At 36.3% G+C, this 23,638-nt stretch overlaps 1 protein-coding gene across 2 annotated transcripts in view; it reads right to left on the bottom strand.

Moving 5' to 3' along the window:
• Positions 1-23,638, bottom strand: part of LAMA2 (laminin subunit alpha 2) — a 614,120-nt gene that overhangs the window by 305,546 nt on the left and 284,936 nt on the right. For both annotated transcript variants that reach the window (XM_003781659.1, XM_003781660.1), the window contains exons 11-12: positions 18,737-18,877; positions 16,267-16,431 (exon numbers count right to left, since the gene is read on the bottom strand). In XM_003781659.1, the coding sequence (XP_003781707.1) occupies positions 16,267-16,431; positions 18,737-18,877 (306 nt within the window). The remainder of the gene's footprint in view (positions 1-16,266; positions 16,432-18,736; positions 18,878-23,638) is intronic.

Below are 23,638 nucleotides of genomic sequence, written 5' to 3'. Positions count from 1 at the left end.
AGGTGGTATTCTCCCTACCGCAGTAACCTCACAAATTTAGCTTTGCTTAACCAATAGCATTTTTTCAGGCAAGTTGTCAGCCGACATCCATTTAATACCTATTAGAAATTAAAAGATTTTTAGGTTGTAATTAAACTAACACTACTCCCCCAATTCTATAGCAACATATGGAAATTATCAAACTTCAGTAACTACTTAGGTAAAGAATTTTTGCCATTTTTTAAAAAATTAAATCAAGGTCTTTACATGGTATGATTCCTAAACTATTGATTTTTACAAGCCTTTTTGGTAAATAACAAGGAGTAGCTGAGTTGGTTCCCCCAACTGACAATAAATATAAACTGTGATGCTTAATAGGATGAAATTAATTAATTTCTTAAAAACACACTTGGTCCATAAGTTACAAGCCTCTTCAGTGTGAGCAAATATCTATATTCTGAAATTTTACTCAGCCAGGAGGCCAAAAGGAATGAGGAATTCAAACACCGCAAACAAAAACCAAAAACTAAAACAAATAAATGAAAACAAAAAAATCCCAAATCCTATTATTTCAGAATGCTACAGCGAAGGTGGGGTTTTCTTCCTAATGAAGGAAACGTCATATGGTAAATATTTCAAGTCTGAATACACAAAGCACAAGGAGGGCTGTTTCTTTAGAAATAGCTGTAAATATATTCATCTGAGTAAAACAATCATCCGTGTCTAGTCATGCATGCTTTCTGGTCCCGTGGCTGTCACTGCTGTCGATCTGAAGTTGAGAGGTAATGGCCTCATGATTCAAGGAAACTGCTGAAGTGTGTACTCAGGCTTCAGTTTGAGAGATGGGTTCATTTATCATCATAATAAGCTATTACCATTGATAGGTCACAACTCATTGAAGAGACAGTCAGTCTAATTGGCTCAATTCCGTTAGCTTTGGATGTGCCTCAAGGAGATAAGCACATTTTTTGCAGGTACTTTTCAATCACCCAACAAACTACCTGTTTAATAATTCATCACATTTCAGCTTGGGGTCCTATCACATAGCTTCTTCCTCAATGTGGCAGATGTTGGATTTTAACTGCTTGCAGTCTCAGAACCAAGTAATGGAGGGAGAGTTTTGGAAAAGTAAGGTAAGCAAGCACACTCTGCTTCCACGGCTGCTGTTGGAAGTGATGAGAACACATCAGGAATAGGAATGATAGTCCCTAACATACTTTGCTGAATTTCTTGAAAACATCTGGCAAGATAAGAGTGCTATTTGAATCCTTGGGATTAATCAAGCATGCCAAACAATTTTTAGTGGGTAGGATTAGAGCATTTAACACTTAATGAGTGATCAATTTCAAGCAATAATTTTTATAACAGAGTTTAGAATAGAAAAGTGGTAGTTTGTAATAGAATTAATTTGGAAATAAAAATAAAGGCTATTCTAGTTAAGACATTTTTACAAATTGACAATATTCTATTAAATAGAATATTGGTAGTTTAGAATAGAATAGTGGTAGTTTGTAATAGAATTTGGAAAAAAAAATAAAGGCTATTCTAGTTAAAATATTTTTACAAATTTGACAATATTCTATTCTTGAATGGGGCAGCAGAACCAGAGCCTTTCAGACAAACTCACCTGAGTGCAAAAGCTAGATGTGACTCTGAGTAGCTAAGTCACCTTTTAATTACAAATACATATTCTTCTGCTCCACTTTAAAAGACAAATGGTAGTTATACTTAATCATTTAAAAATGTCACTTGGATCATTCCATACTATTATGCAAAGAACTTATTTTCATATTTATTTATAGTTTTATAGTGTTCGATTGCATGGACATATCCAAGCTTATTTAATCAGCCTCTTGGGTATCACAAATATTTCTGGAATAAATAATTTTGCATACATGTCATTTAGCACATGTTTATACATATTGAAGGATAGATTTCCAGAAGTATGTAAGACTGAGTTACATTCATAACTTTGATTTTCAAAGATTACATCAATGTCTACCTACACTATCCGTCAATAAGGATCTTTGCCTCTAAAAACACAATAAGAGAGTGCTCTATCCTTTTGTGTTGTTTTCCTTATGTGATAGATGACAAGTGATTTCTCAGAGTAACTATCATATTATGAGTCCAGCTAAACATTATTTCCTATATTTAAGAGCCATTTGTAATTTCTTCTTAATGAACGGCTCCTTCATTCCTGGCGCCCATCTTTCTGTTGTACTCTTAGTCTTTCTCTTAGCAATTATGATAACCTCTCTAAGAATTAGAGAGATTGACCTTTTATGAGTTAGACATACAACAATAATGAAAATTATGGAATTTTAAAAACACTTAGTATTTTATTACTTGTATCAGTATGTTGGAGCTGCCATAGCAAAATATTGCAGTGTGATGAGCTTACACAACAGAAATACATTGTCTCCCGGTTCTGGAGGCTGGACATCTGAAATCAAGGTGTCCATGAAGGTTGTTCCTTCTGGGGACTGAGAAGAAAGGATCTACTCCAGGCCTGTCTCCTTGGCTTGTAAGTGGCCATCTTTGACTTCATGTTATGTTCTGCCTGTATGTGTGTCTGCCTCCAAATTTCTCCCTTTATATGAGGACATTAGTCATATTGGGTCAAGGCCTTCTATAGTAACCTCATTTGAACTTGCCACATTCTAGCCACAGGATATTGACTAGGTATAACCTATCAGTTACTGATGGGCAGACATCTCAAATCCCCTTAAGTGCTAGTTCTTCTGTGAAACAGGGATAGTGAGATACTTATCACACAATTTACTTGGGAAGACATGAAACAATGCATGTTAGTTCTATTTTGATACCTTCAGAATAAAGTGCAAAACACCCTGCAGGTATTTCAGAAAGCTTATGGATGTATTTATTCCTCTTACTGTGCAGTCAAGCTGGCATTTAAGTTCACATAATCTACTTACATGCTAAAATTAACTCTCTATGTCCATTTTTATTTTTAATGATATCCCACACTTACCACCACCAGACACTAGGTCACATAGCAATGAAGAGGCAGCAAAGTGAACTTTAACCACTCATCTCTTCTTGATATAAAGATTACCTCTAATAAAAACCACTGCAGCACACAATTACAGAAACTCATGAGGAAATTGGCTTTTACTACATAGCTTCTGTGGGCTAAGGACATTTTTGAGAGGTTTGTGTAAGTTTTGAGGGGTGCTAGAATTCTTACTTTGCAGGTAACAAAAGTCTGGCCCAGCTAGACGAAGGGACCTGTCAGAGATCACAAGCTAAGAAAGAAGAGATCCAGCCACTGAATCAGGTCCATGAAAAGAGTAAAGACCAAACCAGTAATCCAGTGTAACCACAAAAATAACAGAACCAGGGCCTCTGCTAATGTGAAAAGTAGCCGTCAGCCAATTCTCATGAAAGTGAAGAAAGAACAAAAATGATGTATTAGTTTGCTACCCCGAGGGCAGCTGGCAGCAGCATTGGTCCCTTCCTAGGTTGTGAGGGGTGCGCGTGTCCCAGCTCTCTCCCCTGGGTTTGTACATGGCTGTCTTGTCTCCCCTCTGTATATCCTTCCCTACTGTCTTGATCTTCTCCCCAGTACTAGCAACACTTCAACAATAAACAAAAAGAACAGTATGTAAAGAACTGGTTCAGACAGGTTCAGAGCTGGCATAACACTAAAATACAACCATTGGTGGGTCTGATCGATGCAAACGGCTGAGGTCAGCACACTGAGAGTTGTCCCACCGAGACTTGGGCTGAACCAACAATCCACTGGCTCCCAGTAGTTCTCCACTGAGCGGGCCATGGAACATGAGTATTAAAAGTTATACAAAAGCACACAGAAAAAACACAAACTTTTACATTGAAAATCTATTGAAATACTTTCAAATAGATCCGAGGTTTTCAACCTTTTTAAACTCTTGGCACTTTTGAATCTACAGTCATACTTCTGCAGCACTCTTAAATTATGTTGACCAGAAAAGCATTAAAAAAGAGAATATACTTACTGTGCTTAGAACTTCCAAAAATAATTTAATTAATGGCTTTAAAAAATTGTCACGGTACACCTAAGATTCTCCTATGGCACACCAGTTGAAAATCACTGAAATAGATGCTGGTTTTCTTTCTTTAGTTTTGAGATCGGGAATGAGAGCTAGAGGAAGAAGCTGTTTTTCTGGCGCTCTTATGACACACTCTTTTTTACAACTTCAGAGAGAAAATTTTATACAAGGAGTATTTGAAGTTCTACTTTATGCTTTTGTGTTTTGTTATTCATGCAGTAATCATTGTGTTAGGCCCTAGGGCCAAAGAGATGACTGGCCTGAGGTCCTGCATTAGCTAGCACCAGTGGAGAAAGCATTGCTATTTACCTTTTTTGATACTCTTAATTTCTTTTTTAAGGAAGAAATTTTCATCCGGTATCATTTTCCTTTTGCCTGAAGAACTTTCAGCATTTCTTTTAGTGTGTGTCAGTCTCTGCTAAATTCTCTCAGCTTCTATTGCTCTGAAAAAGTCTTTGCTTTGCCTTTATTTTTGAAAGATATTTTTGTCTGGTAGAGAATCCTAGATTGATGGTACTTGTTTGTCCGCTTGCTTTTGTTGTTTTTATTTCCCAAGACTTTAAAATATCTCTGGATTGTATTCTTGTTTGCATACTGTGTTCTTCTGTTGAGGCTGCCGTAACCAAATACCAGACAGGGTAATTTATAAGCAAAAGAAATTTAGTGTTCAGAGTGTTGGAGGCTGGGAAGTCCAAGATCAAGGCGCTGGCCAATGTGATGTCTGGTGAAGGCTTGCTCTCTGCTTCCAAGTCGGTGCCTTCTTGCTGGGTCTTCACGTGGAAAGAGCAAGGCAGCTTTCTCAACTTCTTTTTTTTGAGAGCACTAACCTTTTATAAGATCTCTGCCCTCATGACCTGATCACTTCTGGAAAGGTCCCAACCCCTAATATTATCACACTAGGTATTGTGTGCCAACGCACAAATTGGGGGGAGACACCAACATGGTGTCTAAGTAAGAATCTGCTATCCTTCTTCTTATCTTTGTCCTCTGGACATGGGAAATTTTTTTCTCTGACTACTTTTACAATTTCGTCTTTATCTGTCTTTTTAATAACTTGATCTGATATATGTTGGCACAACGTTCTTGTCCTTGTAGGGCCAGCTTCCTTTGAGTCATTTTCCTCCTGGTTATGGTTCATATATTTTGCTTGTGTGTATACCTGGTAATTATTGATTCAATACCAGTTAATGTGAATTTTACATTGTTGAATATTGGATTTTTTTGTAATTAAATATTCACTGACTTTGTTCCAGCATGCAGTTAATATATTTAGAGTAAGTTGGATTCTTTTAAGGATTGCCTTTAAGTGTTCCCAAAGTAGCCTGTGGTTAGGGGCTAGTGTAGCACCTCTACTAAGACAATATCTTCTGAAAAACGTCCCTGATGCCCTGTTATGGAGGCATTCCACCAGGAAATGGTGGGATAGTAAGCTGTTATTAATATCAGCCCTGTGGCAGCTTCAGGAATTGTGTCTCTGACTACTTTTTGGCGGTTTCCCACCATCATTCAGTAGTTTTCTCTTTTGTATTTGCAGCTCAATATTCTGATGTCTCTTTACATAAATCTACAGCTCACTATCTCTCTCCTCTCTTTTTAAAAATTTTTTTCTCTCTCTCTCTGTGACGCTCCCTCTTCCTTTATATTTTACGCTATAAATTCTAGCTGTTTGGCCGGGTCTCCCCCTCCTTGAATTCCAATTTCTGTTTTCAACATGGTAAGACTACACTTGGTCTCCACTTCATGCTGAAAACTGCCTGCAGACAGTCATCCCAGGCGGTTATGTACACTACTTCCCTGTTTTTTTCTCTCAGGAATCACAGTTTTATGCTATCCATTGCCCAATGTCTAAAAACTATTTATTTCTTTTTCCCTCAATTTTCTGGTTGTTTTTGGTAAGTGGATAAATCTAAATACTGTTATTCAGTCATGATCAGAAGTAGTAGTCAAATGTATTGTCACCATGAAGCTTTCTTAGCATGAGCTTTTAACTTTTATTCTTTGTTTCAACTGGAATTTATATGTAATGCGAGGTAGGATGCAGAATTTTTTTTTTTTCCTCTAGGTCAGTGATACTCCAACTGGTATTCCAAGGCACACTGAAGGGCCATAAGAGGATTTAGGTGCGGCCCCCAAACTTTTAAAGATGATTAATTATTTTCAATAAAGTTTAAAGCACAGTAAGTATATTCCTTTTCTTACTCTTTTTTTTTTTTTTGGATCAACATATTTTAAAGTGCACCATAGAAATTTAATCATAGGTTTAAGTGTGCCATGAGATAAAATAGTTAAAAAACACGACTCTAGGTAATCAATGGTATAAGAACTATTTTATTATATGGCTTAACCTGTTGTCAGTGATTTATAATATTTATTTTGTCAAAAATCAAAATCAAATACGCATTTATGCATGGGATATTTATGGGCTATTTTTCATTTCCAATGGTTTGTTTTTCACACTGATACCACTTTGCTTTGATTATTATACCTTTAAAATAAGACTTAAGTTCTAATATCAGGAAAGATTTGAATAAAACCACATCTCCAGCTTTCCTTTAGGATTTCCTTGATTATTCTTGGCTCTTTGCTTTTGATACAGATTTAATCTTTGGTACTAGAAGTTCTGGCCAGTATAGTAAGATAAGAAATAAAAGATACAGGGATTGGAAAACTCATTAACAGATGATATTAGAACTCATTTATAGAAGATCAAGCAAAGTCAAATGAGGAGGAATGGTCATAGTGAGAACTGTTTCATGTTTGTGATCTTAAAGAATTCCTTCAACATTTTATATTAAATAAGATATTTGTTATTAGATTTAAGGACATACACTTCGTCAGTTAAAGTGCTTTTCTAAATCTAATTTTATAAAATGTTTGAATGGCTATTTAATTTTACCCATTTCATTTTCTGCATCTGCTCAGATAATATTTTTTTTAATTTAATTCATCAATATGGTCAATTACTTAAACTAATTTTCTTTTTTTTTTTTTTTTGAGACAGAGCCTCAAGCTGCCCCCCTGGGTAGAGTGTTGTGCCATTACAGCTCACAGCAACCTCCAACTCCTGGGCTCAAGAGAGTCTCCTGCCTCCGCCTCCCAAGTAGCTGGGACTACAGGCGCCCGCCACAACGCCCGGCTATTTTTTGGTTGCAGCCGTCATTGTTGTTTGGCGGGTCCGGGCTGGGGATTCGAACCCGCCACCTTAGGTGTACATGGCTGGCGCCTTAGCTGGAACTAATTTTCTAATATTAAACCAACCTTGAATACTGATAATCAAATTAACTTGGACAATTTAGTCTTACTATTTTTATAAATCAATGGATTCAGATTGTTAATATTTTGCTTAGGATATTTGCATCTATTTTCTGAGTGACTTTGGATAGGAGTTTTATTTTCCATACTCGTAAAGAATTCGTATCAAGTTACCAAGTCACGTAAAATTACTAGAGGAAGGGTGTCATTATTATTTTATAAACTCTGGAAAGCTTCTACAAGATCAAAATTTTTTTTTAGGCTAGGTACAGTGGCTCAAACCTGTAATCCTAGCACTTCGGGAGATGGAGGCAGGTAGGTCACCCATGATTAGGAGTTTGAGACCAGCATGAGACAGAGCAAAACTCTGTCTCTACTAAAAATAGAAAACTAGCCAGGTACTGTGGTGGGAGCCTGTAGTTACAGCTTCTTGGGAGGCTAAGTGAGGCAAGAGGATCACTTGAGCCTGAGTTTGGGATTACTGTGAGTTATGATGCCACAGAACTCTACCCAGGATGACAGAGTGACTCTATCTCAAAAAAAAAAAAAAAAGAATTTAAAAAAAAATTTTATTGAACTTACCTGCAAACAAAATAGGCTTAATGTTTGTATAAGATATTTTGACTACTGAGCAAAATATTTTAATTTTATCTGACTTTTTAGATGTTTTCCCTTGAGTCAGTTTTATTAAGCTATATTTTTCTAGTAATTTATTTGTTCATTTTCCTAAATTATATTCAAATTTATTATGTTTAGATTTTCGTAATGGCCTCAAATTTATTTTCTGATACACTCTATTTATTTTTTGAAGAAATATTAGTTTACATTCTTAAAATTTTTTATGTGTGCCTTTATCTAACTCTTTTGGGTTAAGCTTGCCAGAGTTTCGTAATCTTTGTACAAAAAATTTGTTGGATTGTATCCTTGCTATTGATATATGTGTTCTATCTCATTCATCTACATTGACATGAATTCATATCATTGTTGTTTCCTTTCTTGTTCTTTCTTTTGGATAAACTGCTGCAACATCTCCATTCCACAGATAAATACCTCACAAGAACTAATAAACTTAATTCATTGAAAAAAATATTGGGTTTCAATCTTGGCATTGATTTTTTCCTAGTTAGGACACCTTGATTTATTAGCTAATGATCTTGGTCATGTATTTTAACATGGATAAAAATAAAAATTTGCACACAATCTGAATATTTTAGGTGACAGATATTTTGTGCAGAATCTGTATAACTATAACTCTTTTTTCCTAACCTAATAGGTAGGATTTTTTTTTTCCATTTCAATATCACCCTAGATTTTGTTTGTTTTCTCACCAACCATACCACATACCAGTTTATACTGAAATTACTATTAAATAAACTTCTTTATTTTTTCCCAAAAACTGTTATTAAACAGAACCTTCCCTATTTATTCTTTGTTAGTTGATCAATTATAAACAAAATTGTAAATACTTTAAATAGAAGAATGCATATAGAAGTTAAACTTTTTTATATAATAACTTACAATATTAGAATTAGTGCTTTGTAAATTTAATTTTAAAAATACCAAGATAATAGTATGAAAATAAAATGTACGACTAAGAGATTTCTATTTTTTAAACTTGAGCCCTTTTAGGTGAGCTAATTTTTCATAGTAGATGCTATGAGAAGTACAGGCACTAAATGAATCCTAGGCTTTTTTCATTTTTTAATATTTATTTCCTCATATATCCTTAATGATTATGTGGTTTATTTAGGCAGAAAATCTTGTTGGTCTCACTTCACCACCAAATCATTCTTGATGAGATCTGATTTATGGAATAAAAAGCCAAGCACAGTTGATCTATGTTATTTACTTTTACAACTGAGGGAAGGAATTGTCATGACTTATGACAAAAGTACCGCCATTTGGAGAGATAGCTAGTGAGAGAAAACAGACCAGAAACCAAACTGCATGATCCCAGCATCTACCTCCCATCTACCTCCTGCAATGCTTCAAGGTCAGCATTCCTGGGAAGCCTCAGAACAAGCAATCTCCTACCCTGGTCCTGGATGAAGGTAGTGATAAAGCCCTTGTGAGAAGATTAATAGTTCTGCAGAAGGGAGTAATTCTAAGATTGGTCCCTGACACAGCATCATTCACTCTGCAGGAAAAAGATGGCTTCCCTCACCTCTCATAGCCCCCTCCCCCATTGCAACTACACTAATAAAAGCCTATTGAAACCGTGTGGGAGGAGCTGACTCTTGGTCAGACTCCACTCTGTTCTTTTCTAATAAAGTCTTTGTAATTTATGAACTGGTCTTCTCCCCTTCTTACAGACCCTTCCCCCAAACTCTACCCTGATGCCCTCAACAGCCACACCATTCTTCACCTGCATAATAATCTTCTTAGTTAATCCATTTAATCTAAGACTAAAATTGAAGGGAATTCTGGATGAAGAAGAGGGTTTTGAACTCCAGTTTTGAATAATTTTGAGGAATATGGAACAAAGAAATCACAAATACAAATTATGGCTAAAAGTGACACAGGTTTTCCCCATTGAAGGCTAGATGGGACCCCAGTATCCTAGGCCTGGGCAATTTCATGAAGGAAACACCCTGACATTTTGCCCAGAGCTGGAAGGACTGCATTCATTAATTTGTTAACACAGGCATTAACATTGAAAAGGTGTGTTTTATCTACCAAGTCCTGGCCAAATATAATTCTCAAGACCTTACACTCATAGACTAAGGTGACCAGATTTTAACATTGGTAAAGCGGGACACCATTGACCAGGGTGGGGGGTTATGGGGGGTGGGTTCTTAATTAAAAATTTGGTCTGTATGGAGCAACAAAAAATTTTCATAGAATGCAAAAATAAAAAATATATATATTTTATATATATATATATATATTTAATTTCAACATAAGTACAATTTACAAATATAATACGTTAAAAAAAAAATCATGTATAGGGCAGTGCCTGTGACTCAAAGGAGTAGGATGCCAGCCCCACATGCCGAAGGTGGAAGGTTCAAACCCAGCCCTGGCCAAAAAAAAACAAAAAAAAACGTATAATATTATTTTATTCTTTGGCATATTTCTCATTTGAGTGAATTCTTTTTAGTAGATTGCTGTCATTGTTTAAAAGGTCATGAAATTTTTCACGAGAATTTGTTAAATTATATTTCACACATAAAATGGCTTTCAAAGTCTCAACACTTAATTGTGATTTTTCTGATGTCCACACTTTATTTACCATAGAAAAAACGCGTTCAGTCGCAGCATTAGTTTGTAGTAAAGACAGTGCATATCCCACAATTTTTACTGCATTATTGTATGGAACATGGTTTGTTTCAAAATGATGAAATATTTCTAACCATTTGTTCACTATTGTGATTTTTGCTAATGCCCAAGAGTTAACCTTTTCCTTATCAATATATTTTTTTAATAATGATACCTCGTAAGTTGTGTCACTTTCAAGGCCAGCGCTAGACTTTTTGCCGCCACTATAAAATATAAATAATATGAGTACTGTCTGCTAAATTCATGAAATAAATAAATTACTTCCCTAAATTATCTGAATAGCTGATTTATTAACATCACTTGTTTAACTAACACTAGCATGCAGTACCATGTGTATCGTCTGAGAGACAGTTACCAAATGTTTTTGTGGTTGCCAATGCTAAAAAATGCCATTGTTCATTAAGTCCAAACAATGGTGGTAGAATTCTAACAACTGATCAACAATGCAAACTTTGATAAGCAGTTCTCGACAATCAGTTCTTAACAATTATTTGTTATTACTAAAGTTTAACATTATAAAATTAACAAAAATAATATGAAACTCATATCCTGGTGAAATAGCCACATGGCAGCCGAAAACCATAGATTCCCTTCCCGTTGTCCCTCCGTTCCCTAGCTTGTTGTGCATTCTTTCCAAAAATCAAGACTGTTGTAAAACGTTGTGGGACGCAGGACAAATGGTTAAAAATCAGAACTGTCCCACCAAAAGCCAGACGTCTGGTCACCTTACCATAGATAAAGGACCCAAAAGGAGATTTCCCACTTGGTTCTTTCCTTTGTTGCAGGAAGACAAGGCCCAGTGGAGTGAAAGAGCACCCAAACACCCTTTATAAGAGGAAGGGCTTTATTCACCAGCTGGGAGCTTATGGTATAGAAGAATTCCAAATGGCCACACTCCCCGGCTGGCTTGGTCTTTCCCTTTTTATCTACAGTCAAAAAGTTCCACCCAACAGGTACCCTTCTCATTGGCCAGTTTGAATCAAGTGGGAGATGCTATTCCAGCCCCTACAGAACTACAGGATTTCACCGAACTTGGAAATGTCCAAGTTCTAGGAAGTTAAATTTACAAATCTCCAAGAGCTGAGTCACCATGGAGAGGACCCTGCAGGTGTATGCTTGTGGCCTCCTTGAGAAGAGCTGTTCTCCTAGACCTCACCCTCTCGGGGTTCCTCTCTCTTTTTCTGCCAGAAGCTCTGGTGCTTTTTACTCCTTCTGTATTTCTTTCTGTCTAATAAATCCTATCTTACCACTGATCTATGGTCCGTAGGTTTATTCTTTGAATTCCTGAGACCAAGAACCTACTGAAGAAAGAAATCCCAGTAACAAAAGGAGAACAGACCATACTTGTCAGTGAGTTTTGAATTGTTTTCACAGGATTGAAATCATTTTTCATCTTACACACAAATTCCAACTCAAGGGTCATTTCCAATCAGCCTAATAAAAATGATTTTTTTTAAATTTTTGCTTGTTTGTGTTAAGAACTTAGTATCAATCATGAAGGCTTGGTGAGTTCTTTTTAGGTGATAAGAACTCCCCTGTTCTGTATATCTCAACCATCAGTCTCCTTCAAGTGCACAGCTTTAATTTGGGATCTGGGAGGTAAAACTGGAAGTCAAGTAAGCACAACAAAGAAGTTTACCAGAGATTTCTTTCCGAAGCCAGAAGCTTTTATGCCAGCAGACTCTCACAATGCACATTTGAAGCTAGGCTATAGGTATTCTTTGGCAATCATATGAAACAATTTAAAAGCTTCTATACACTAGAAACAGAACAACAGCATAATGCTGTGGAAAATATGCATTTGGGGGTAGATAACAAATCACAGAAGATTAATTTAATAATATACAGAGACAGAATTTCAAATGTTAGTGGTAATGGGGGAACAGTAGATTGGCCAAACCAGCTTCCCTGAGAACTTTACAGATACAAAGAGAATTGCTTTTGGAATTTGCACTAGTTCAGCCCACTAGGGTAACCTTAAGCAAATGACTATTTCAATGTTCTAGTAGCACTTAGTTTACTAAAGCAGTAAATTATCCCAACACTGAAATTCCCAAACTGTCTCTGAATAGCTGTAGCCTGCAGCAAACCAGCAGGATTCTCTGTCCTCTAGCTCTTCCCATCCCTGCCTGGATGCTTAAACAAATGCCCTAAAACCAAGCATTAACATTGCCAAACACTTTGAGAATGAAATGCAGCCTACTATAGCCCTGTGGGTGTCTGACTTAATTCTCTTTGCCTATCTAGAATGAGGCAGGAAAATTAACACTTGATTGTGCAGTTGTGCCAAATATTCCCTCACCTATGAGAAAATATATTTCACCATTACTACTGAGGAATTAATTCATACTTGAGATTGTGGGAATTTTTAAAGTAGGAAGCATAAAAAAGTACTATAAGTTTTCCCAGGACTCATCTATCATCTACATATACACTTATAATCACTTACTTATACCTCATTATTCCAAAGAGTAAAAGTGTTTTGGAGGGGTCAAAAGTACTCATTTGCTAATGTGGCTAGTATTTATTACAATCAGGCAGATGTCTGTGTTAGCAATACAGGTCCCATGTGAGCGCACTTTTATTATTTGAGATTAGGCTTCTAAAAGAAAGAGGGGCATGTGGCATCTCCATTCTAAGAGAATACGCACAGCATATCTCCCTTCTGTTACCAGGAGCCTTATAACCAGGCAACTTGCAAAATATTTAAAAATTAGTCTCTAAATATTTGGGAAAAGCTAATAGCATCTCATAAATATTTTTTCAGCTGAGGAATTAATGTTAAAAAAGCAGAGGAGAGATTATGTGCCCACAGCCTCCTGGCCAATGAGTGCAAATGAAATACAGTATTTAAGCAGATGCACTAGTGTCTTGATATACTATTTCTGTCAGTTTCTGGCAATGGCTCTGATTCGAACAGCAATTACTGGTAAAAAAAAAAAAAATTTAGCCTCAACTATTTAGAAAAGTGGCTTTATTGAATTTACAAACAAGGCCCTACAATTTTCCATTTCCTTAGCTAGATATTAAATCAACCAAGCTAAGCATGTCATCACGACTATAATTTACGTGATGTGACATGACAGTAAAGATGTACTGTGGTAATTTCTGAGAGCTTGCAGTATTATTGTAGTATCAAAAATTTATATGGTTCAGTTGGAAAGGCAAATTGTTTCATTCATGCTGAGATGCCTGACAGTAAACCTCCGAGGGCTTCCACGTTTCATTAAAAAAAAGTCTCCCATATTCAAACAATTTGCACACCCTGTTACCATTATTTTGTTTGCTGAATGGAAAGTGGAGCAGGGGCAAGCACAGCTTTTTGATGTGAACATGATCTGTAGGGGAATATGAGATGCTTCATTGTGGGTGGTTATAAGAAACAGTCCAACCAGGATAAGGGAAGTTATCCTTGGGAACAAACAACTATGAACAGGATGTCCAAATTCTTTGCTCTGATACTATTTAATATCCTATTTGCTTGCATTCCTTCTGTCAGTTTGATTTTCAGCCAACAGAAAGAAAAAGCATATGACCAAAGAAGAAAGGATGGAAAATATGGCAAAGAACATGATATTTCTGTTAAAAGCTATCTTTAACTAAATTTTACCATCATATAAAAAAAAAGACCTCTGAAAGTCATCCAAGTTTGACCCAAAGTTCTTCCTGAACCAGTAAAAAAACAAAACAAGTTGAAATTGTGTGTGTATTTTATATATGTGTGTGTGTGTGTGTGTGTGTGTTGGTAGGTTTTTTGGGCAATTTTAAGGAGTAGAAATTCAAGCCTTATGTCCTATTTTGTTCTTCTTGGGAAGGGAGGAGGTTCTGAAATAGAATAGTATAAAATGACTTCTTTCTGTAAAGGGCCTTGCAAATAAAAGTTTAATTAGATTTTTATTACAGCTATTGAATTTTATGCAACATATGCTATCTCTTAAAATACATGTTCATTGAAAATGTGTTTTATTCATTTACACATTTTTTTGTAATAGCATTTAGAAGCTTGTTAAAAATAAGAAACTGGCCATGAGTTAAAACTTTTCAATCAGTGAAAAGCACCAGTTCCCATTTACTGAGTAGCATATGAGCTACTAAAATGTTCTATTTCAATATTGCCATGCCATGCAAGAGAACCACAACTATAAATATACTTTTATTTGTTTAATTGATGAGGATTCCTTCATAAATAGCACTATATTCTTAGAGATGAGTGATAGAATCAAGTATACCCGCCCAAATAGACTTGCCCCGCCCAGGAAGGTTCAGGGTCATGACCTGCCCCGGAAGGGTCAGACTCATGTCCCTCCCAGGAAATAGAAATGCCGCCAATTGCTGCCCTCCCTGACCCTTTAAATTTCTTTTTGCCATAACCCAGGTGTGGAATTCCTCTCTTGATTTCACCCCACCCACATCCAGGTGGAAATAAAGACTACATTATTTCTATGGAACAAGGATTCATCTTCCTTCCATTTCGCAGCTTGGAATACTCTTTCATCCTTGGTTCCAGTACCTTTCAGTGAGAACTAGTCTTAAATTGAATCATTAAGAAATTTTATCATCAGTTTCTGATAGGGTAATTTAACTAACAGATGACAGGGTATTAACTTTCAGAGAATAAACAAGTAATCATATTTAAAAAGAAGCCACCCAATTTTGGTTCTAACAAAGCACTGGGCAAAATAAAATAAATTTCTAAACAGCAGGACACTCATCTAGATAGAGTTAACCCACAACAGGAAAAAAAAAAAAAAAAGAAAGTATTTGTATTTCTGAAACTACTGCATTTGTTTATCTGTGTATGTTTTTATAGACGTGTGGGCTTTAAAACAAACGCGTGCTTCCAGGCTGGCACTTAGGGTAGTTCTCTTTCTCAGCTCCAGGAAATATGTTGTTTGTATAAGCCTGGTGGCAAGCATTAAATTAGTTCTATAATACATTTCTTTTTCCAATTAACATTCATACCAGGTAGAAGAAAAAGTAAATCTCTTAAGTATCTGTTTTGAAATCAAGTGGAGACAGACAAGAAAAAACTTGGGTAAATATCTTACCACAGAAAACTCTTGAAAACAGCTATTTTCACATAAACACAACACACTTTTTTTTTTTTTTTTTTTTTTTTTGGAGACAGAGTCTCACTTTGTCACTGTTAGTAAAGTGCTGTGGGGTCACAGCTCACAGCAACCTCAAACTCTTGGGTTTAAGTGATTCTCTTTCCTCAGCCTCCCAAGTAGCTGGAACTACAGGCACCTGCCACAACACCTGACTATTTTCTTTAGAGATGAGATCTGGCTCTTGCTCAGGCTGATCTTGAACTCATGAGTTCAGGCAATCCAACCGCCTGGGCCTCTCAGAGTGCTGGATTACAGGCGTGAGCCACCGTGCCTGGCCACAACACACTTTCTTCCAATATGTATAATCAGTCTTAGGCAAATATCCTAGAGTCATCACTCATTTATTCATTCATTCAAAACATTTACATAGGACATCAACTACATCAAATTGTGTGCTAAGGATGCTATGGCCTATTTATATTTTGTGCACCATGGAAAAGATGCTGAACTTGATCTCATTAAGCTCCTTCTGGCCACATATACAATATGTAATTGATTTCCTCTTTTTTAAAACGAACAGTACTTAAACCCCTTCTCAGGACCAGCCAGTTAAAGCAGAGTACTGGGTGGTGAGCACTGTGTGGACTTACCTTGTTTCCCAGGTAGGGAGCTGGCGCACTCCAGTAGTAGCCATGTGGGAGCGCCCGGCGGGCCTCAGCGTGAATGATGCTGATCTGCTGAGGCGAGTCCTGCTGCGGAAACACTTGAACATGGCCCGAGATGTCGGTCAGATACCAGCCACTCATGTCTTGGATCTTAGAGAAAAAACAGAATGATCATTCATTAGGAAAAAAAAAAAAAAAAAAAACAACACCAAAAAACTAGCGGTTCTTTCTCCTTCGTATACCTTGTACTGTTAATTTTTGGAAATTAAAAAGTTAGAGAAAAACATGAGCACTGTAACTATAATTAAACTTACAACAACCTGCATAGGCTTCCATTGTTCATGCTTTTCTTGATGTTTCTAACAGTTCCCACGGTACTATATAACAATCTTTTTTTTTAAATTGATCCTACGGTTTTCTTTTTTTAAAAAAATGCTTCCAAATACCACTTTATTAAAAATAGAAATTCATTCAAAGTCACACAACAGTTAACATTATACAGTTTATCAACTAGTTGGACTTTGAATTTCCTATTTTTCATTCCACTCATAATTTCTTTTTGCTTACGGAAAAAATATTTCAAAAAGGGTTACATATGTATTTTTATAAAGCAGGGAGAAAAAAAAGAGATAAAGTATGTCAGCCCCTGAAAGGTGGCTTTCCATACAATATTCTTCCCCTCCCACTTTTTAAAATTTTGACTTTGAGGCTTAAGGACATTCGAATCCACCAGCCTGTTGCTATGACAACACCTCACAATACTGTCTGTATTCCTTCAAATAAGGTCATAAGTGCTGTGAGGACCCATAGCCCAGATCCTGGCCCAGAAAAGGAAGGAACCTTGAAGGAGGAATAAAGGAATGCATACTGATTTGTTTTGAAATCTTTCTATCCAGCCAAGGTCAAGCATACAGCTGTATTTCTAATTCAAACTATCCTACCTGGCTGGAGGAAAACTGGTTACTGAGATTTTAGGCCACCAGCTATCCTGAGCTTACTAGATATGTGTGAGCAGCTTGGTGTCATGGGTAATAGGGAGCAAAATGGTAATGGTGACAATATGTGGCTGAGATATTTTTAAAAATATCTTCATGTAGAGATTATTTGATTATGCTTGTCCCAATGCTGTAAAATCACTGAGAATGCCCCATCAAAATAAATAGAGAAAAGGTAAAAATTATTGGCTTGCTAGGCAATAAATACTATATTCCTTCTTTGGTTTCCATTTTCAACGTCACCTTTTAGGCATTCTATGACAGATGAGTGGGATTCAGTGGAGCTTGTTTCCGAAGACCCTGGGCTGGGTATGAAAGTTTGATCTATCAATAAAGCAGTCTTGAGGGTGGGGTGGGTCTCTATAAACAAAATGCGGACGTTAGACTAGATGTCCTTGTGGCTGATTCTGTGAAATCCCTGAAAGCAACATGTCTGATAAAGCATAATACATACATTCAAATTTAGACAGAAACTACCCACAATATTTCAGACTTGACGGAAAAGCAATCTAAGCAAAAGAAAAAGATGTGATATAATTTCATTCAGGATTAGCTAGCTGAATAAAGTTGAAAGGTAGCAGTGTTTGGGAGAGAGTTCACTGAAACAGTAGTCTTTGTAACAAAATTGAGATCATGCCACTCTCTTGCTTAAAGTCCTTCAAAGATTCTCCAAGTACCATATCCCAAGTACTCAGCAAACACAATCCTGTAAAGCCCAGTCTCTCTTTCCCCTTCTCCAGCCTGCTGCCTACCACTCTGAACTCTTAGTATCTGAAGTTCCCTGAAGGTCCCATTCTCCTCTCACATCTCTTCCATTGGGAGACAAAATGCTCTTTGCAGAGTGGAAAGGCAGAGGGGAGAGTGGGCAGTAGAGACTAAAAGATAAACACATTGACGTTAAAGGAAGACGATCCCCGTTACTACTAACTAGGTAATGGTTTAAAAATATTTCCAACTAACCAAGAATGAACATAAAGTTCAAATTGAGTTTCCCCTTTTAACAATGAAAGAGCTCAGGCAGCATCAAATAGTAACTAAAGGCTAGGGGTTAACGTATATTATGTATGTAGATGATAAAGGAGTCTTTGTAACTTCTACAGGAAAAGTAGTGAATGGAAAATGCTATTCTTCAGCCTCTTGTCTTCTCCCTATGAAATCATGAGCCTGTTGGGTTGAAACCACATTAATTCCACTACCGTTTCAGCTACCAATCATGAACACTGAAGATGCCAGTGTCTGCTTAATCCAGGAGGTTCCACTCCACGCACTGTTACAAAGAAAACCTTGAAGGCTTGAGCAAAAACAAATAGCATTTGAATAAAATGCCATTACTTCCTCACGGTAACTTTAAGTAGACATTCACTATAGGAAAACTTTGTTTTTAATTCCATATAAAATAACAAAACAGCAACAAAGGCGGCTTCTGAAGCCGCGTAAGGAATTAGACAGCAGGTGCTTACTTGGCCATAGGTCCAGTAGGAGCTCTGACATCTGTCTGAAACCCCTGAACAGAAACACTCATCACAGCCTTTCCAATTATCCTCTTGCAAATTGAAGAATCCGGATTTGCAGCGACTGCAGTCTCCTCCTTCCACATTCTCCTGTAAATAGAGAGGCACGTTGCCAACGGAGGTGCTCGTCAAAATTAAGAGTTCTCTGTTTAGTATTCATTTTACCTTCTCGACCATATTTAACGTGTAATGATATTTTAAAAAATCTGCTCAAAAGTGCCTTATTAAGCTGTGTCCTTTCTAACGGCCCTGGTGAGAAAGATTATTGGATGCTAATCTACTGTGCTAAAATGATGGTTTTGATCCTCACGTATGGTAAGTGTTGAGAGTAAATGTCATGATAATTACCTGAGCAGGAATACACTGGATTGACTCAAAGGAAGCCAGTTAGGTTCTTAAGCTACTTTATCATGAAATATGTGCTATGATAAAATTAAAGACATTAATATATATATTAATATAATGGAATATTGCTATTATACCAGTTGAAAAATACCTTCACATTACAGATTAAAATATATGCATTTGAGGCAAGTATAAAAACTTGATGGGGGGGGTGGTGCCTGTGGCTCAAGGAGTGGGGTGCTGGCCCCATAGGCTGAGAGTGGTAGGTTTAAACCTGGACACTGCCAAAAACTGTAAAAAAAAAAAAAAAACAAAAAAAACTTGATAGAGAAACTGAGTGAAAGTTAAAGTATTTTCTCAATAGACAAAATAGAAAAGGGGGAACGTTTTCCACTATTTAATTTTTTACAATGCTTCCTTTAACATACTGGGGTAACCAGTTAGTCATAGTGTGATATCATGGAAAAAAAACATTTTTATTCTGTAATTGTTTTTCAGATAGGTTTTATTTGTTCCAGTCCCAATATATTAAAAAATTATTTGGTTATAGTTGAGCTGATACATGGACTCAGGCCAATAAGAGCTGAGTATGTAATGAAAGACTGGGAAGGGTGTCATCTTTCCACTTAAAGAATGTTAATCTCGATAAGTACTTCTAAATGAGGACAGCTTGCTTTCCAGGAATCAGATTTGCAATATTGCCTAAACACGTACTGTGCCACACTTCCCCTCTTCCTTGAATTCCATTATTATCTCAATTCTGAGGCTTTATTTTTCCCCTTGGAAAATTACCTCTTCTCTCAACTCTATTCCCATAGCCCTTTAGACACTGCCCTATTATAACCACAAAAGAAACATTGTTCTAAATTGTTCTCTGCAACTACATGTGATAATCTACTCATGGGTAGAAACTCTCATCTTTATAGCTAAAGGAAAATCACAAGGTTCCTGGTATAACACTGAGTGATAGCTTTATAAAATTTTATTAAGTTTAAATACATCTCTTGGTGCTCATGTTTTCCATGCTAGAAAAGTGCTATGCACATAGTGGATGCTTAATAAAAGTATCTTAAATAAAGAAAAGTGCTAAGCATAGTGGATGCTTAATAAAAGTATCTTAAATAAACTCAGAGTATGCAGAAGATAAGAATGACAAAATCTGAGAATTTATAAGGAAAAACAGGACAGAAAAATGACGTGAAAAAACAAGGAAACATTTGTACAAATAAACAAATGGATTCTCTTTATAACCAAGAGAAGTATTTATTTGAAATTCTTTTGTTGCTTTTAATTTCTGCCACCCATTTACAACCTCAAACATTTCTACTTTTGTGGGAGACTTCAGAAGGGGGTGTCTCTGGTCCTGCTTCATGTGTTAAACTTTAGCATCCTACTAGGCACAGAAATTGAAGTACTGCCACTAACATTCTTGACAGTTTTCATTTCTAAGGTAGATTTTAGTTATTTCAAAATGATAGCCATCAGCAAAGCTAATAATCAAACTAATTTCAGATTTATAGTGACAAATAAATCCCTAAGCATTGAAGTTGAGAGCAGCTTCAAAAAAGTACGCGGGCAGGAAAGATGAAATGTATCTCTAATTATAATTTAGCCTAGCCCATTAAGGACACAGTACAGCTGTTCTGTACACTGTGTTCTTATGTGCTTGGTCTAATCTACTTTTCATTCATTCCAATTTGTATGCTTATAATACCACTATTCTGAAAGTCAGGCAGAGTTCAACAATTAGAAATTTGTAGACATTCGTTACATTTTCCTTAGCTCCATTTTAGCCTGGTAATATGACCTTGAAGAAATTGTGATTGAATAATTACATATTCAATTTTATTTAATGACCTGAAGCAACACATTAAGGTAGGAATTGTAGGTGCTATCAAGGTGGGGTGAGTCAAGGTCTCTGACTTTAAAAGTCAACATCTCGCTGGGTAAAAAGATACACTGACAATCAACTATAACACAAGGTGGAATATGGCAAAAGTATCTCAGAAATAAATTAAATTATGGACACCTAGAAGAGAAAGCACTAATTCCTGTTATGAAGGCTTGAGGAGGCTTTATGACAAGCGTAGAATTTGACCTAAGCCTTGAACCATGGTTTAAAAATTCAACTTGTTGGCAGAGAGAGAATGAGAGACTGATGCTTGCAAAGATACTGGAATTAATTTTCAAAGTAGAAGTTACATTCATTATTTCTTCTTTTGAAACAAATGTACTGGCTTAGCATCTCTAATCCCAAAATCTGATACCTGAAATTCTCTAAAATCTAAACTTTTCAGGTGCTAACATGATACTTTAAAGAAATGCTCACTGGAGCATTTTGGATTTCAGATTTTGGGGTCAGGAATGCTCAACAAGATGTTTCCAAAATCAGAAAATATCCCAAATCCAAAGCCCTTCTGGTTATGGATATTCAATCTGTATTTGATACTTCCTGTATGCATGGAAGGGAACTTCATGGGGTACTTTTGTTCTCAGACAATGAACATTTAAGGCTACCCTAAGTGATATAGACTTTTTCTCTTAGAGTGTAGTTAAGTCATTAATGGTTCTTCAGCAAGAGATAAATCAACAAAACTATACCTGAGTCACTTCAATTGGTGTCAGCAGATAAAATGTCTATGAAATGTGATACATTGGAATAAAGAAGTCTTTTATCACTATATGCTTATGTAAAAGGTTAACTTAACAGGGTTGGGGGTGCTCAAACCTTGCACATTACAGAGAATATTATAAAGTTAAAGGGACATGATCCTATAAACCCTTATCATATCCTGCCTGATAAAATTGTCTATATACCCAGGGCTGAGGGCTAACACTGTATTTGGGATGAAGGCCTGGTTTTGCTCACTTGGAGGTTCTGGGCCATGGAGTACCAGTTTGACCTCTGGGGAACCCACAGGAAGAATAGCTAAGGTCAGTCATACGGGGATTCTATATCTACAAAACTGACCCTCATTAAAAACCGTGGATACCAAGACCTGGATAGGTTTCCTGGTTAACAATAGATTGATCCTTGTCACATGTGGCTTCTGGGAGGTTTAAGCCCTCTGTATAATTCCACTGAAAGAGGGAGGATAACTGAAAGTTTGTGCTTGGCGTCTCCTGGAGTATTCTCCATGTATTTTTTGTCTTTGCTGATTTTAATCTGTAACTTTTTATGTAATAAAGCATAATATGAATATAACAGCTTTTCTGAGTTTTGTGTGTCCTTCTAACAAAGCATTGAAACTGTGGGAGGTCTTGGGGATCCCCAACACACCATACTACATTGTTTTGATAGGTGTAGATAAATCCTATCTCTGTTAGACAGTTTCAAAGGCAAGACAGTTCAAGGGCTTATAGGTTATCTATATCCCAATAACAGTGGAATATTCTTTGTAATTTGTAGGGTTTAAGCACCCCAAACCTGCTGAGTTTGGTGTAGTACAGCTACACTTATAAAAACATATAAGTCAAGTGGCAATTTTATTTTGATTATGGTGACAAATCTTTGAACCTAAGTATCTTTGACCCTGTTACACAGGCCCTCCAGTTATTCCTGTTCTATGTCCTCTAGGCCCAAGTCACTTCAGCCCTCTTCAGAAAAGGTTATTGTCTCATAACATATGTATAGCTCTCATAAGGCTGCACAGCACACCTGCTAAAGGCCGGAACTTTAAGCTTGTAGACTCCTACTTTTTAATTTTTTTTTTTTTTTTTTTTTTTTTTTGGTGCTGATCTGTTTTGGTGCTGAACTTTTTATTCCGCATCCATACCATACTTTTTTCTTTCAGAGAGGTAGTTCCTGTTCAATTCAATTCAATTTTCCCTGAGGCTTTTCTGCATTTTGAGCCAATGCAATAGCTTGCAACCTAACTTAATATGTAAACAAATTGAAACCTAATTTAACAATGTTTGTTGTAATAGATTACTGGGTCTCAGTCAATCAAAAGGAGCTGAACTTCAGCAATCCCAGACTGCCAACTTATCAGGCACGTCCAAATAAGGCAAATGTCTAGCTGTAACCAATCAGGCTATTTCTGTACTTCAGTTTTTGGTTTTGTCTATAAATATTGCCACATTAGGGACCTCTTATGGTTCTGAATGCTGCCTAAGTCAGGAATCTTTTTTTTTTCCTTAATGAATCTAAGTTAAATTTCATTTGTCAAATTTTTTTCTTTTAACATTCCTAATCAGATTGAAATTGATTCAGTCAATCCAAAAATCTTTGCTTTGATTTTTCTCAAGCTCTACTAAAGGCAAATATTAAACCATGGTGAAGTTTTAAATATGGTGGTATGGTACTTGCTTATCTGTCTGTTGTTGTGGTCTAGTTAAAGGGCCTCTTGAGGTTCATAGGAAGATGGAGATTCAGAGATAGGAATATTTTTAGTTCTCTAGAACTCTGCTTATTAGGCATGTCTCAATGTGTACAAAAAAAAATTAATCATATCAGCTTCTAATTCCTTTTTCTTTTGCCAAACTCTCTTGAAAGAGTATATATAT

Source organism: Otolemur garnettii, unplaced genomic scaffold (assembly GCF_000181295.1).
Source record: "Otolemur garnettii isolate 467f Iridium unplaced genomic scaffold, OtoGar3 scaffold00002, whole genome shotgun sequence".
Lineage (NCBI taxonomy): Eukaryota > Metazoa > Chordata > Mammalia > Primates > Galagidae > Otolemur > Otolemur garnettii.
The sequence above is the reverse complement of the archived record's forward strand: the minus strand, read 5'-3'. Positions and strand labels throughout refer to the sequence as shown.